The 16506-nt window shown below is 47.0% G+C and overlaps 1 protein-coding gene across 7 annotated transcripts in view; it reads left to right on the forward strand.

Annotated features, from left to right (window-relative positions):
* ANKRD27 (ankyrin repeat domain 27) overlaps window positions 1–16151 on the forward strand; it is a 59082-nt gene extending 42931 nt beyond the window's left edge. For all 7 annotated transcript variants that reach the window (XM_077310584.1, XM_077310588.1, XM_077310583.1 and 4 more), the window contains 13 exons: window positions 68–160; window positions 1026–1223; window positions 2134–2193; window positions 2313–2426; window positions 3603–3647; window positions 7298–7420; window positions 8523–8720; window positions 9138–9257; window positions 9707–9868; window positions 10207–10306; window positions 12392–12473; window positions 13853–13925; window positions 14724–16151. In XM_077310584.1, coding sequence (XP_077166699.1) covers window positions 68–160; window positions 1026–1223; window positions 2134–2193; window positions 2313–2426; window positions 3603–3647; window positions 7298–7420; window positions 8523–8720; window positions 9138–9257; window positions 9707–9868; window positions 10207–10306; window positions 12392–12473; window positions 13853–13925; window positions 14724–15026 — 1671 coding nt within the window. In that variant the 3' untranslated portion in view covers window positions 15027–16151. The remainder of the gene's footprint in view (window positions 1–67; window positions 161–1025; window positions 1224–2133; window positions 2194–2312; window positions 2427–3602; window positions 3648–7297; window positions 7421–8522; window positions 8721–9137; window positions 9258–9706; window positions 9869–10206; window positions 10307–12391; window positions 12474–13852; window positions 13926–14723) is intronic.
* The last annotated feature ends 355 nt before the right edge of the window (window positions 16152–16506 follow it).

Consider the following 16506-nt stretch of genomic DNA (forward strand, 5'->3'; position numbering starts at 1 on the left):
TAACCAGTTATACTGCTTTATGTAGCAAAAAAAAAAAAAAAGACATGGTCTCACTTTTCCTTCTCAGCTCCTCTTGCTGCACTATAAGGCCAGCACCGAAATCCAAGACAACAACGGCAACACGGCACTGCATTTAGCTTGCACGTACGGCCATGAGGACGTAAGTAATTTGCCTCGGACTAAAATGGTATCATGACTGAGGGGTGTATAAAGTGGGTGGGGAGAGTTGGCAAAAATTCTCTCTCCCCCCAAAATACTAGAACTTGAGTGCAGCCAGTTGAAGCAAATGAGCGGTAGATTCAAGATGGACAAAATGAAATACAACTTTCCGCAGAGAGTGAGTAAAATGGGGAATTCTCTGCCTGAGGATGCAGTGGGCATAAACAGTTTTAAAAGGAGATATGATAGATTCATGGAGAAAGAAGACGAGTTGGTTTTTATACCCTGCTTTTCACTACCTGAAGGAGTCCCAAAGTGGCTTACATTCACCTTCCCTCCCTCTCCCCACAACAGACACACTTTGAGGTAGATGGGGCTGATACAACCCTGACAGAATTGCTCTGCGAGAACTGCTGTATCAGGACTGTGGCTGGCCTAGGATCACCCAGCTGGCTACAAGTGAAGGAGAGTGGGGAATCATACCCGGGTCTCCAGGTTAGAGGCTGCCGCTCTTAACCACTACACCAATCTGGGAGGATAAGTCTATCAGTGGCTACTAGCTGTGGTGACCGAGGAAAACCTTCACATTCAGAGGCAATAAATCTCTGAATCTCAGAGCCAGGAGAAAACAGGAGGGAAGATCTTGACCTCCATCTAATTTTCTAACATTTTCTAGCACCTGCCATGTCTGTAAAAATAACTTGCAAATCTACTTGCATGGAATACAGTAATATAGAATATATATTACAGGACCGTATTATCTGGAATATAAAAAACAGATGGATGGGAGACCTCTTAGCTCCATTGCTGGATAGCTTCCCTGGTGTAATCTCCCCCCCCCCCTTTTTCTTTTCCACACTTTCTAGTGTGTCAAGGCTTTAGTGTACTACGATGTCCACTCTTGCAAATTAGATATTGGCAATGAAAAGGGAGACACCCCCCTCCATATCGCTGCTCGCTGGGGCTACCAAGGGATCATAGAAGTGCTCCTGCAAAACGGAGCCAACCCGGATATTCAGAACCGAATGAAAGAGACTGCTGTGCAGTGTGCATTGAATTCCACGGTACTATTTACTTATCTTCCTTTTTGATGTTTTTAGTAATGAAATTCCTCTGTGATATCATTCGGGGAGGCCTTTAAAAATCATTTTAATTTTGATAGAGAAAGATCAAAGTTTTGCTCCTGAGACTTCCATGCAATGCATTAAATTTCATACAACTCCTTTATCTTCTCTTCAGTTTTTTCCCCCCAAATTAATTCGCTCCATGAACCTAACCGGCACTTAATTGGAAAGAGGGTATAGCCAGAGCTCTTAAAATTAATTTAGCTTGTTTTCGATGGATGAAATTAACAATTTTGCTTCCAAAGCGTGCAGCAGGCATAATGAGCATTGCAGATAGGATGCTTTCTGGTCGGCCCTTGTGCCTGATCTCTGTTGGCCCGCATCAGTACTTGTCGTCCAATCGCTAAATATCTCTTGAGCCAGGAGTGGCCTTTTGCATCCTGACCCCAGCCTGGTGGAGTGAGCTCTTGAGAGATCAGGGTCCTGCGGGACTGTAAGATGAAGCTGTTCTACTGGGCTTATGGTCGAGGCCCACAATAATACCCATCGAACAGCTGGCCTCACTACTAGGAGAAGGAGAAATCAGAAGATCGTCTGCCTTTTCGAGCAGGGGTAGTCAACCTGTGTTCCTCCAGATGTCATGGATTACAATTCCCATGAGCCCCTGTCAGCATTGTCCATGGACATCTGGAGGGACACAGGTTGACTACCCCTGCTCTAGAGGACTTCCCTGTCTGGTTATTTTAGAGGGGCTGATTATGTATGGTGATGGTTTTAAAGTTTTTAAACCATATGTGGATTTTTTTTTTGATGTTATCTGCCCTGAGCAGTTGGAAGGGCAGGCTACAAATGAAAGTTGTTGTTTGTTTGTTTGTTCGTCCATTCATTCGAGTGTTTCAACTTCTTGCAGATTCTGTCTTTAATGGAGCTGAACTACCTGAGGTTCGAAAGGAGGCCGAGTGCTTCTCAGGTAACAGAGCCCGCTTGCTTAGCAATCAGGACGTTCAGCTGACCGGCCGATATCGGCAACGGTGATGCAGCAAACCTCCCCCACCCCCCTCTCTTTGCTTTCTTTGCCGACCCCGTCAGTCACTCACCAGGTCGGAGGACACAGCCAGCCAAGTGTCGTCTGGATCCAGTTTATCTTCGTCCACCACAGCATCCATCGCTAGACAAGACATAACGAAAGCTTATTATAAAGAGGTAAGATTAAGAAGGCTTGGGTCATTAGCGGTGCAGAAGGAACGCAGGCTGCCAACTCTGTCTGCCTGTCTCTGCCACAATTTTTATCCTGTTCTTCCTCCAAAGAGCTCTGGAGAGTTATATGTTGTTCTTTTCTTCATCCTGCATTGTAACATCTGGGGGAGAAGTGGGCTTCTCTTACAAGTTCCTGCTGTGCACAAAGGGTCTCCATGGGAGGTTAAGTAGAAGAAGAAGAAGAGTTGGTTTTCTCCACCCTAGGGGTAGTCAACCTGTGGTCCTCCAGATGTCCATGGACTACAATTCCCATGAGCCCCTGCCAGCAAACGCTGGCTAAAGACTCTCAAAGTGGCTTACAGTAGCCATCTCTTGGCACCTTGAGAAGTAGCTGGGGCAGAGAGAGCTAAAAGAGAACTGTGATTAGCCCAAGATCACCCAGTAGACGTCATGTATCTCAAAGCAGCATACAATCACCTTCCCTTCCTCTCCCCACAACAGGCACCATGAGAGAGTGGCGGGGCTGAGAGAGTTGTGGCTCAAGGTCACCCAGCAGGCTTCGAATGGAGGAGCGGGGAATCAAACCCAGTTCTTCAGATTAGAGTTCACCGCTCTTAACCAGTTCACCACCCTGGTTCAGCGAATGATTGGCCTAGGGACACTAGAAACTCTGTACAGGCTGGAGACCTTGCAACCCTCCTCTCTGTGTGTCCCATGATTTACTTTTTAACTTTGGACTGCAGCTATAAGTACACAGAACCAGCTTAGTGTAGTGGTTAGGAACGCTGACGTCTAATCTGGCCAGCCGGGATTGATTCCCCACTCCTCTGCATGCAGCCAGCTGGGTGACCTTGGGCTAGTCACAGTCCTGTTAGAGCTGTTCTCAGCAGTTCTGTCAGAGCTCTCTCAGCCCCACCTACCTCCCAGGGTGTCTGTTTTGGGGAGAGGAAGGGAAGGTGATTGTAAGCCATTTCTAGACTTCTTCGGGTGGTGAAAAGTGGCTGTATAGAAACCACCTCTTCCCCTCTGAGTCATTCAAGCGGGCCCTCTGTGTGGGTGCCTTCTGTAAGAGGGTCCTCGGGTGTTCAAGTCTTGAAATGGGCAATAGGTCTTTTAGATCCCTGTTCAATCAAAACATCACTATATATCCCAGCTGAGTTTCCCTCTTGGCTCTTTGCATAGGTAGAGAAGCTCCTACGAGCCGTTGCGGATGGAGACCTTGAAATGGTGAGTTGTCGTATTCTGCATTGTTTGCTTTCAGGCTGTGAGTGTGATGCCACTCGAGCAGGAACTGGGAATTGCCACTGGCAATGAGATCCAGGGGACAACACGCAACTATTAAAGGCAGATAAGATCCGTGTCTGTTTCCTGAATGGGGAGAATTTGGGTAAGAGGGCAGATGCAGTGGTACTGATGCAGTGTATGGTTTTAAGAGCTATTAATATTGCACTATTCTCCCTTCTTGGGAGCAGAGAGCCAGCTTGGTGTAGTGGTTAAGAGCAGCGGCCTCTAATTTGGCGAGCCCGGTTTGATTTCCCACTCCTCCATGTGGGTGATCTTGGGTTAGTCATGGTCCTGTTAGAGCTGTTCTCACAGAGCAGTTTTCTCAGAGCTCTCAGCCCCACCTACCTCACGGGGTGTCTGCTATGGGAAGAGGAAGGGAAGGCTATTACAAGCCACTTTGAGATTCCTTCAGAGAGTGAAAAGTGTGGTATAAAAAGAACAGCCCTTCTTCTCCCTAATGGGAACCCAAAACACGTTATCACATAGTTTCCCTCTCCTCCCCGTTATCCCCACAACAACAACCTTGTGGGGTAGGCTAGGCTGAGAGATTCTGGCAGGCCCTGAGTCACCCAGGAAGCTATCCTGGCACAGCAGGGTTGTCCCAGGTCCTAATCTGACTTTAACCACTACATCATCTTGGTTCTTAGTATTTTATAGTCCTAGCATTATCAGTTCTGAACAGGAAGTCCCAGCAGATCTAATGCTGTCAAGAACTGGCTTACAGAAGCCCTTGAGAGAGTTTTTGATTTTCAGTAATCTAACTCTCCATTCTCTAACTCTCCATAAAGTGCTGACAACATCAACTTTGGTTGTTCGCATCTTATGGTTTGCATTATTTACCATCTTTCTTTCTCGAAGACTGAAAACTGCTGTAACAGTTTTAACCCCTCCATTTGGAAGCCTTTTAAAATGTCTACCATTGTAAAAAGTGGCAGCTGATGTTCAGGAAATTACACGGCTGCATATCAGATGTTTGCGGAATTCCATTTCTTTGAAGGAAGAAATAACCAAAGATTGTCAAATGCGCCTTGCCTTGGCTCAAATGGCATTCCAGGCTATGTTTAAAGAGGTTTTGTGATGGATTGGCAGGGTTTCTGAATTGACAGGCCGTCACCGCAATTGGCTGGCAAGCCAGGAAGTGAAGAACATCTGTAACAACATACAACATAATGGCTCTCCGAAAGAACCAAGGGTTCTGCAGCAGGGGTGCCCTCCCGCGTATGTTTCTCAGACTGCCTCTTGCTGTGAACCATAAAGAAGTCGCAGAGTGGTGCACCTTAATTGAGGAGATCAGACGGGAAACAGCTTTGAGATCCTTAACCACGTGCATCTATTTTGAAGTGCATTTAGCCTTTCGGCCAAAATCCCCCGTTAATCCGTTGCAATTGGAAACAGATACGCTTGAGATAAACGTGATTAAACTTCGGTAAGACGCAGAGCCGACCTCCGGGTTCACATTATTTCTGGCCCTGAGCGGATGCTTGGTTCGGCAGCTTCCTTGTCCAACGTCTGCACGGAGCTGAAGAGAAGGGCTGGTGGGGAAATCGGCCTTGCTGTTCTGCATGAGGGAAGGATACTTTTCATCGCCTTCTCCAGTAATTGCTTTTCCTTCGGTTTGTGACCACAGCGGTTGATACGGCTCGCATCACGCCCTGGATGTAGAGTCCCGGATCACTCCACTTATTAGCCTTCCGAATGGGAGGGACTCCTGGTTCCGTCTTAATGCCCCGCCCCTTCCTCCCAAGCAGCTTCTGGTCTAGTCAATTTCACTGGTGAACCTCTTCCTCCTCCCCCTTAGGGGATGGAAATTGACATTCCGATTTGAGAAAGAGAATGCAACAGCATTAGGGGCACAGAGGCATTCTCACTGAGAGGGTGTGCAAGCTCAAAGAGAGGCAGGGATTAAAAATGCTCGAAAAAGGCAGGCTGCGGTGAGGGCAACCAGGGTTAACAACCCGCCTTCGACAAGGGTGAGTGTTCAGTGGCTCAGCTGTGGAGACGTTGCCCCACTGTTAGGCTGGTGAAGATTTAATCACCCTTTGGATGAGTTAAGTCTGTTTACAATGAATTAAGATCAGAGCTGCGCTTAACAATTACCTGCATACGTGTCCGTGCGTCTCCCAGGATACTTGGGAGGAGGGGAAGAATTGCATAATGTATTTGGCGTCTATATATAGGCTGCTTATCACTGCAAATCTTTCTTCGGCTCCCTCTGGCTCCTGGGAGCAGGCGTTCGGCAGGCATTACTTGCCGTTTCAGTTGAAAGGCCTAGAAACGTGCTTTTAAAAAGTTAACAAAATTGAGATTCTCTGGATTTTGGAATTTTTGAGGGTGGGACCCTTTTAAAACTTTACGGGAGATCCCGTCGCCATCTTAAAATGCAGACCTTAGTTCACAAACTTATAGAGATTTGTGAGAAGTGGGATTTGTTGACCTTTATTTTTAAATATCTACAACATTACTGAACAAGGGGCTGTATTTCATGGGCATTCCACATTTTGCACAGGCAAAGCCATCAAACTTCCCCAATTCTCTTCTCTGGTTCTTTGTCCTCCTTCCTGACCTTATAACCTACCCGTGAAACAGCCAGGCCTGGCTTTGGGGAAACCACAGCCCCGGTTATAAAGCATTTGAAGTCAGCATTCTTTGTATCCTTGATTCCAAAGGGCCATTTTATCTTCCACTAACCAGACCTGGCGATGGGCAAGGAGGCCTGCTCACACAGGCTGGCCCAGGGCCTGGCGCTTAATCTTCCTCAATCCATATTAAAAGGATTTGAGTGACCTGATGCAGAGGTGAAGTCAGAGTCTCAATTAGAAGCCAGGGAGGTCACTTCTAATTTACTTCTCCCGCTCCTTGGCTAACTTCCTTTGACAGTTTGGATGTTTAATGTTACCCCCATCTTTCTCCCCGCTGGATGATCCAGAGCAGTCTACATCATTCTCCTCTGTTTTATCTCCACAACAGCCCTGTAAGTTAGGCTAGGCTGAAAGCATGGGACTGGCTCTAGGTCACTCAGCAAGCTTCTGTGGCTGGATTTGAGTGTCGGGATTTGAACCTAAGTCTCCCAGATTGTAGTCTGACGCTCTAACCACTATGCCACGCTCTCAATTTGTAAGAAAGGACACCAAGCCTCCTTCTTTGGATATAGTATAGATTTCATTTTTCTGTGAAATTCTCAAGAGGCAAATTGTACTCATCATTACCATAATGGTAAGCCTGTGTTGTCATAGAATCATAGAGTTGGAAGGGGTCCTACAGGCCATCTAGTCCAACCCCCCCCCCCATCCTTCTCAATGCAGGATCAGCCTAAAGCATCCAGGATAAGTATCTGTCCAGCTGTTGCTTGAAGACTGTCAGTGATTGGGAGCTCTGCTATCCAACTCCCTGCAGGTGGAAAACCATGTGTCAAATTATAACCTTCCTAACCTGCTAGTTTTCTATATGCAGGGATCTTATTTTATAAGAAGCATTTAGTCACATACGCTGAAGCGTTGCTCCTTGGACCCAGGTTTTCTAGTTCTGTGAATGCTAGCCCTATGATTTATATATAAAAATATAGAGCTGGTCTTTTCCCTTCCCTCTCACACCAGGTGCGGTACCTTTTGGAATGGATAGAGGATGATTTAGAAGAGTCTGAGGAAGGCGGCAGCATGCAGAAACAGGAATTCTGTCATCCCTTGTGCCAGTGTTCCAGATGTGGGCCCGTGCAAAAGGTTGGTCCCTTTGCCCCCCCCCCCCTCCGGCTGGCTTTCTCCTCACCTGCAGCCTGTGATTCACAGCAAGGATCTCTTAACCATGCCCCCGTTCTTAATAAAGCTCACGACCTTGTGGGATGAGCTGCTCCTGTAGCTAATTGGGTTATCGAAAGGATTGTAGCGGTGGCGTGGGGAAGCTCATTGTACTGTGGAGGAAGAGAGGTGGCAGCTCTGCAGAAGAAGAGGGGAAGCTAAGTCTTCCACTCCTTTGCCTCTCAGTGGCCTGTCCCGGTATGGCAGCCTTTCCCAACTTTGTTTCCATTGAAAAAACCCTGAAATATTTTTCAGGCTTCGAGAATCCCCAGAAGTGGCACGATCATGCAGAATCTGCTTGTGGACACGCCCACCTGAGGCCCCTCCCCTTTCTACTCCCATCATTGGCCATATGTGGAGGGGGGTCAGGTCAATATGATTATACATGGTCCTATTGCCCAATAAATGTTTAACAAATTTTATACACACAGAAATTAATTAACTCCCACTCAGTTGAGAAAACCTTTCTGGGCTGTCAGGAAACCTGCCCTGAATACACACAGGAGGTAATAGCTGGCACCCCCCCCCTCCCCTGTGGTTTATACAGCAATCAAGGGCTGTGCAAGTGATTAAAGGGCATCTGCCAGGCTTCTAGGAGAACCCTTTTCTGCCAGCCCTCCTCCTATTTGCTTGCTACCAGTACCTATGCTTCCAGCTGCACCCACTTCCCTATACCCTTTGGGAAAGGGTTGCAGGTGGTGCAGGTGGCAATGAGCATGGATGGCGGAATGATGCACAAGCAGGCAGAGAATGGACAAACAGGCAGGTGGGAGACACGAGGACAGGTGGGAGGGAAAGAGGCTGTAAGCAGGACCTGGTGGTGGGCAGAGAAGAGCTGGGAACTCTGCCCGAGACCTCCCCAAATCTGGCCCTCAAGGCAATAAAACTCTTAGTGGAAGGCGAGATTCAGCAAGGGGTATCAGGTGCTGATTTCTGATTTCCCCTCATTTGTTTTGAGGCACACGTTAAGTAACTTGAGAGGACTTTTCCAAATTGTCTTCAGGTTGGTTTATTTTTCTCTTCCCAGGAACTCTTCAGGGTGCCCACCAACGGCCTCGGCGTGAACGCCGCCAACCACGACGGCTTGACTCCGCTCCACGTGGCTGCCCTCCACGGGCGTGTTGACTTGGTCTCCCTTTTGCTGAGGCACGGGGCCGATATCGGAGCCAAGAATTCCAATCGCGCCACCTCCCTTCACCTGGCCTGCCAGAACGGTCATTTCCAAGTAAGCGGGTTGCCCCGCCGAAGGCGGTTCTAATCTCACCGTGCTATGAACTCCCCCCCCCCCCGCCCTCAAGTTGCAACCACCCTCTGGCGACCCCACAGGCTTTTCAAGAGATGTTTAGAGGCTGCTTGTCATTTCCTGGCTCTGCCTAGTGACCCTGGACTTCCTTCCTTCCTGGTCCCCCATCCAAATGCTGACCCTGCTTAGCTTCCTGAGAAATATTTAACAATTAAAAAAAATATATATGAAAGGTTAACTCTCACCCATTCGAGAAACCCTTCTGAGGCTGTAAAGAAGCTCCAGGGTTTTGTGAAACCAGGGTTGTGAAACCCTGGTGGAGAAAGCTTGCTTGGGCCTTTGGTTCTGCAGTTGCACTTGCCTAACGTTGGCATGCCCATCCGTTGCCTTTGCCGACAGGTCGTGAAGTGCCTGATGGAGTCTGATGCGAAGCAGAATAAAAAGGACATCCACGGAAACACTCCCTTAATCTACGCTTGCTTGAACGGCGATCGAGAGATAGCAGACTTCTTGTTGCAGGTGAGGAGGCGTTTAAGCGCCATTTTATGTTTGCAGATTCCTTTGGATTGTCCCTCCCTCCCTCTCCCCTCTCCCATATTCAGAAGTCTGCCCAGATGGTGAGTGGGATGCTCTTACCAGCGGTTGGACTTGCCCTCCCCACTGCAATGTCTCTGCTGCAAACTGACATCATGATGGTTGGATCTTGGTTTCGGAATGTTCTGACTCAGGGGTCTGCAGCCTTTTTGAGACCCTTGAGGGCGCATGGCAGTGGGCAGATCACAAAATGGCTGACGCGGGGAGGAAGGCTACATACAACAGCACCTCTTCAGCATTTCAGGCAGAAGTTCTGTTTGATAGGACGCCTCTTAATCAGGACAGCCACACCCCACCTAGCCCCGCCTTGTCCCTCTTCATTAATGCTCCCTTTCATAGTCTTTGGTTTCCTTCTCTTCCTGCCCCCTTTCCAGCATGGTGCATCAGTGAACCTTTCCAACAATGAGGGGAACACAGCCCTCCATAAGGCTGTGATGGGAAACCATGAAGCTCTGGTGCAAATGCTCTTGCAGTACCAAGCGTCCACACGCGTCAGAAACAACCGACAACGGACTCCTCTCGACTACGCTGAACAGGTCAGTGGCCAGCAGTGAATACTCTGCTGGATTTAGGCAGGGATTGCATGATGCCAGCCTGGAGGTGCCCCATCTCACAGCCCAGCAGAGGATAGCAAGAGTCCAGTAGCACCTTAAAGGGCGACAAAATTTGTGGCCGGGTATGAGCTTGCGTGACTCTTGCTCTTTACTCCTGCTGCAGACTGACTAACACAGCCACCCATCTTGAAAATAATAACGTTTTTAAAAAAGTTATATCCAGTAAATCAGCAGAGGCCATCTCGGGGCTCAGGACTTCATTGAGAAGGAAAAGCTCAAAGCAACCTTCCTCCTTTTCTCCCTCACATGCCTCAATAAAGAATCCAGGTATCTTGAAACTCTTACAAGCCGTATCTGTGTCGGAAGAGGGAAGCCAGACAGACTGGGACACTCGTACAGCTGTGAAGATCCAGAAAAAAGGTGAGTGCTGTTGCCATTTTGTGGAGGGCAAGTGAACGGAGTGTGTTCTTTTCGATCAGGCAGAGTTCTTGTGCTCCAGAGGACACCACTTTGCCAAAGAAATGCAGGTCGCTTTGACAATCCTCAGGGAAATCTCTTGAGTTCAAAAGCTGTGCCATGTATTAGGACCCGCCTAATAATTAGGACCTGTGTCCACAGAACAGTATTCAAGCTTTTGAATTCTCCAGGGTTCTTCATTTGGCATGCTGTGCCAGTCCTTAAGGTTAGGCCAGTCCAGAAGAATCCGAAATAACTTTGTCTTCCCATTGTGTAAGCAGGGAGATCGCTAAGCTTTAAAAAAAAAGTTGATCTGATCAGCCTTCTCTGAGCTTTGCCTTTCCCTTTATAGATTCACCTACCTACCTGCTTTTACCCAGGTGGCTGTCTCTCTTTTTGGCTTCTTGACCTAAGTGGGAAGGACTGCATTAATCCATGGTGCTTGCGAAAGAGATTGGCTCCCCAAAGGTCATTTCTTGTACATCCAGTAAAGAGTCCATCTAGTTGAATCCATCTAGAAGGTGTCTTTGTCAGAGCGGATTTTGAAATGATTGGGAGCAGGACACACAGGGCTCTTTTGCGAAGGGACATAAAACACTCCCTGCAGGATAAAGCCAGTCAACCATCTGCTCTTGCATCCTGTGCCACACAGTGGCCAACCAGCTGCTGTAGAGGACCAGCCAACAGGGCATAGAGCTGGCTTTCTCAACCAGGGTCCTGTGAAACCCTGGGGTTTCTTGATGGCCCTGGGTTTCCCGAATGGATGGGCGTCAATTAATTTTGTATACATTCATTAAATTTGTTAAACATTTATCGGGTGATATGACCATATATGACCATATATGGTCATATTGACTTGCCTCCCCCTCCCCAAAAATGGTCAATGATGGGGTGGGAAGGGGGGAAACCCGGGAGAGGGGGGCATGTGAACTGCTATGCTTCCCAGCCATATTCTGCAAATTGCACCACTTCTGGGGTTTCTCGAAGCCTGAAGAATGTTTCAGGGGTTTCCGAAGGGTAAAAAAGTTGAGAAAGGCTGGCATAGAGCCTAAGATCTCTCCCCGATGGAGCATCCTACCAGTAGCATACAGAGGTTTACTGCTTTTTGATGTGGAGTTTCCCTTCATCATGGCTATTGACAGACTGGCCTTCCACAAATATGTCCATGTCCCTTTCAACGGTGTCTGTGCTCACAACCGTCACTGTGTTCCCTGACAGCGAGGCTGCAATTTAAGGAATGACCGAGTCCCCTTTGTCTGTCCCAAATATGTTGCCCATCAATGTCGCCAGGTGTCTCCTGGTTCTGTTAATGTGGGAGAGTGCGAAAGAAGTTCCCTTGGTCCACTTCCTCTGCTCCACGCATAATTTGATCAGCCTCTATCGTGTCCTCTTGCCCAGCCATCTTTTTCTAAACTGAAAAAAGGGGGCATAATTGATGAAGTTACCCCTTTACTGAAGAGCTATCGCCAATGTGATATGCTGTACCTTTAGAACTGAAATTAATACTAGTGATGTTAAATCTTTATATGAAGCCAACAATTGCAAGAAGTAACAGAAAGCGGGATTGAATACCCGGGACCCCGTTCTGGTTGCAAAATTATTTAAATAACCTAGAACTGCATTTAATCAATCTCAAGAAGATACCACCTTTTGCCTATTGGCGTTGTTTGCTTTTGGGTGTATTTCTACGAGAAAACAACGGTGTTTCTTTATATGGACTGGGTTTTCACTTGACACATGACACGCTGCTTTGCCTGCAATTGTCCCCGTCATCGTCTGCGTCTCAGATAGCAATGAAAGTGAGGCTAGCGCAGCTTTGGGCCAAACCTGTTGCAGGAATTGTTTTCGCACCCACGGCCTTCCTCCTGTTGTTATTTGAGACTCGCCGTTTTAGATGCTAATCCGCGGCGACATCTATCACTTTGTCATCTTGGGGGGAAAAACCCCCACTTAAAATCACTTCCACTTAGTGCCATTCTTAATCCAGGACTGTGCTGAATTGATAGCGAAAGAGTTTAACTTTCCCCCTTTGTTTATTGAAACCCACAGGGGGTCATCAGCCTGACGAGATGGCGGACAGTCTCGTTGCCCGGCGACTTCAGCTGGTCCAGTCAATCAGCCACTTTAACAAGTAAGCCTGAGAAACGGCCTTCAGCAGGCTTTGCTATGGAGGCCCGTAGCAGAAAGGAAGGACATTACCTAGGCTTCAACGGGTAATGTAGGGTCAGGTAGCGGGCTGAATCTTCAGAATGTCCCGCCAACCAAGGATGACGAGAAACAGGGCTGAACTGTTGCACAGGCTTATAAAAGATATTTGTCACTCTCGCCCGCCAGAACCAGTACTAGTATCAGAATCTGTATTGGGCTGTTAACTAACTTAAGTTGAAACAGGCTTTGATATAGAGCTGGGAACAGAATGCCAGAATCAGGATAAAAATTTATCCAGGAATTTCCCACCCTGGAGCTGACAAACTCAGCTTCATCGGACGTGCCTTCCTCCTCTCACTAATGAACAGCACTTTGGGTTTGTCCAGCTGTTCATTTCCGCAAAAATTGATTAGCCACCCATATTGTTGGAGAAAGAGCCTCTTGTGGCGCAGAGTGGTAAGGCAGCCGTCTGAAAGCTTTGCCCATAAGGCTGGGAGTTCAATCCCAGCAGCCGGCTCAAGGTTGACTCAGCCTTCCATCCTTCCGAGGTCGGTAAAATGAGTACCCAGCTTGCTGGGGTGTAAATGGTAATGACTGGGGAAGGCACTGGCAAACCACCCCGCATTGAGTCTGCCATGAAAACGCTGGAGGGCGTCACCCCAAGGGTCAGACATGACTCGGTGCTTGCACAGGGGATACCTTTACCTTTACCTTATTGTTGGAGAAACTGCAAGCAAGAGACCTTTGCCCATATACAGTAAATCAACTTTGGCTTTTTAAAAGTGTCTCAAATAACTAAACATCACAAGTGCTATTAAAACTTTTTTTGAAAGAAGTGCAAAAAAATGTAGATTGTCCCAAGCCAAATTCAAGTGTCTCTTGGGGGTAGTGACCCCCTTCATTGAGGCCTAGAGATCTCGTGAAATAACAATGGATCTACAGGTTACCAAGATCCCCTGGGAGAATATGGCCACTTTGGAGGGTGGACTCTATGGCATTCTACCTTTCTGAGGTCCCCCCTCCCCAAATTTCTCTTTCCCCAGGCCGTAGGAATTTCCCAACCCAGAGGTGGCAATCCTAGGTGCTCATTGGCCGCCTCTGATTTAGACTACTGAAGGGGTGGCTGATGCATTTAAATGGCTCAGATTCAGACAATTATGGGCTTAAATGCCAAAGGGCAGCAGCTGCCATTTATCACTCAGGAAGGTCAAATGTTACAGAGTGTTCCATTCGTCCATCTTAGAGGGCGTTCTTCGTTGAAATGCTGCCACCTAGTGGCTGGGAGACCACATTTCACTGAATGCCTCATGTTAAAACGGGATAGGTTGAAATGGTTATAATCCTGCCTGTTCTTGTATTCAGATCGAAATATTTGCGGAAAACCATAACGCGAGATAAAAGCGTCCCTAACTTTGACGACAAGTTGAGGCACCAGGTAGGAAGAAAAGTTTGAACATAATGCAAAAGCAAATAAATACTTGAAATACCATAATTCCTCAATGCGTTGGGGGGGGGGGGATGTAGGAGCCCAGATTTGTAATCTGCCTTGAGCTTCAGTAAGAAAATTGGGCTGTAAATGAGGCGGACAGATATTAAGAGGGCAGCGTCTGATTGATGATGTTCATTCCAGAATCAATGTTTGGACATGTAGACACAGATTCAGACTTGAAGGATTCCTGCTGTATCCAGTTCTATTATAGTTTCCCCATGGACAATGATCCTCCAGGCCTTCCTGTCCAATACCATTCCCCGGAGTCCATTTAAACTCCCACCGACTGCTTCAGTGACTCCATCCAGCCACCTCATTCTCTGTCGTCCCCTTCTTCTTTTGCCCTCGATCACTCCCAGCATTAGGCTCTTCTCCAGGGAGTCCTTCCTTCTCATGAGGTGGCCAAAGTATTGGTTATCCAATGAATAGCTATCTTTTAATGTGCCGGGGGTTTTACGGCTTGCGTTGTTTTATACTTTTATTGTAAACCACCGCAAGTCTCTAAGAGTGGTGGTATATAAATTAAAATACAAATAAATAAATGAAATAAAGCCACGCACCTGCTCCAAGCTCGTTGGGAGAAAGGAAAGCATAGAAAAGAGAAGCAACGCACCAGATGTTCGTCGATCCCATCTCTCCAGCGTTTGCAGAAAGATGCTTGCTTTGCAGTTTGCGTACGTGCCTTTGACTTTAAACGAGTAAATAAAACTAACTTGTATTCCCCCCCTTGTTCCTTCTCTTAAGTTAGCCATCAAGAGCTTTGATAAGAGTAAACTAAAGCCAGTGGACCTTTTGAAACAAAGCGGAGCTGAAATCCTTGATGCTGGCAGCCAAAACGAACCTGCAAGAGAGGAAGACGACCCTGATGCGGCAGCTCCTCCTCTTAGAAGCAAGCTCATGCAACGGAGACACACGGTCAATGTGGACCTTTCAGCCACGGAGGTCAACAGCATCTCTGACAAACCCACCTCCAGAGAACCGAGTGTTTCTTCCCTAGAAGGATGCTCCAACGATGAGGAACTGACCTCAAAAAACTGGGGCAGTTGAACACTGGAAAACACCAGTCAGTTTGGCCTCCTTCAAGCTTCAAGATGGCACTTACAAGCTTCAAAACTGGAACAGAAATCACTGTTTGCAGCATGAAGATGAGAATCTCTTCTCCGTTCCCGCAACTTTCAGAGAGTGGATCTCGCAAAATCCAAGCGGGGTGATTCATCTTCAATTGTAACTGAGAGTTAAAAACGTTTAGAGGTATCCCTGTATTCTTACACTTGAAACCGGTTACAACGGATGAGGGATGAGTTCTGTGGGACTTGCAAAAATTCTCATTTGAAAAGGCACCATTATGTTCTTAATATTTTGGTTTTCATGCCAGCTTGGCTGAAGAAACAGATGGCCTTGAAAATTAGGAAGATCTGTAGGTTTATCACATGCCAGGCAAGGCTACCAAGTTCTTTGGTAGCTGATTTCAGGGGAAGGGGGTTCCATCCATTATTAGCAAGGGTAGAACACAGGAGCTTGAAAGGAACCACTTTTCAAAAAGGCAAATTCTGTCTTGAGGAGCATGGGAACTGAATTGGGAATATGCTTTCGTTGTGCAAAGCAAGGACACCAATTAACAGATTCCTAAATGCTCATTTAGAGGCTACAGCCCGGTTCTGTTTAATTTAAAATGGCAAATATTAAGTACACAGGAATGTAATCCCATTGAAAGATATGAGACTACTCCAAGGGAGTACCTCTGTCATTTGGGATTTTACAGAAGCAGTTCAGCTGGCTTTGCTCCACACTCGCAGAAATCAGAGTCCGCTGCTGAAGACATTCCATTCCAAAAAAGGAACAAATAAATTGTCCCAAGTTGAACGGTTAACTTGAACAGCACAATAACTTGGCTCAATTCACATTTTGTTTGTATGTAATATTTATATACAAAGAGTGTTGTTTTGTTTTAATACGGTCCATAACTGTTTTGGGAATGTACATGGCTTGCAGTGATTGTACAGAGCTGCAAGTGGAGGCTGTTGAAAGATAGAGCTCTGGTACACTCCAGAAAGAGAACAAGTATATTTTTCTACTAAGTGCTTTGAGTTCTTCTGGTTTTCTTACGTGCCTTGGGACTTGTGCCAAATGATGGAAGAGAGAGAAATAGTAAATTAACAAACCTACATCCTTTCTTGGTGTGGAACTTTTATTTGCATTGGGTCAGTTTTCATTGTCTTCCGAAGGCACTTCTGTCCTGCTTGGGTGAATATTAACTTCTGGAAAACTTCTGGAAACTTCTGGAAAACTGAGGACCGCTTCAAAAACATGGAAACCTCCTTTACGAAGATATGCACCACTCCTTATGGTCTCTGGGAGCAGGACGTAAGAAATGTGCCTGCTTTTCTCGCATTGTGAATTCCATGTTAATTGGCACATGTTAAATGGGGAGGGACCATGGCTCTCTGGTGGATCCTCTGCTTTGCATGCAGAGGGTCCCAGGTTCAATCCTGGGCATCTCCAGCTAAAACATCAGGGGGTAAGTGAT

Source organism: Paroedura picta, chromosome 14 (genome assembly GCF_049243985.1).
Source record: "Paroedura picta isolate Pp20150507F chromosome 14, Ppicta_v3.0, whole genome shotgun sequence".
Taxonomy (NCBI): domain Eukaryota; kingdom Metazoa; phylum Chordata; class Lepidosauria; order Squamata; family Gekkonidae; genus Paroedura; species Paroedura picta.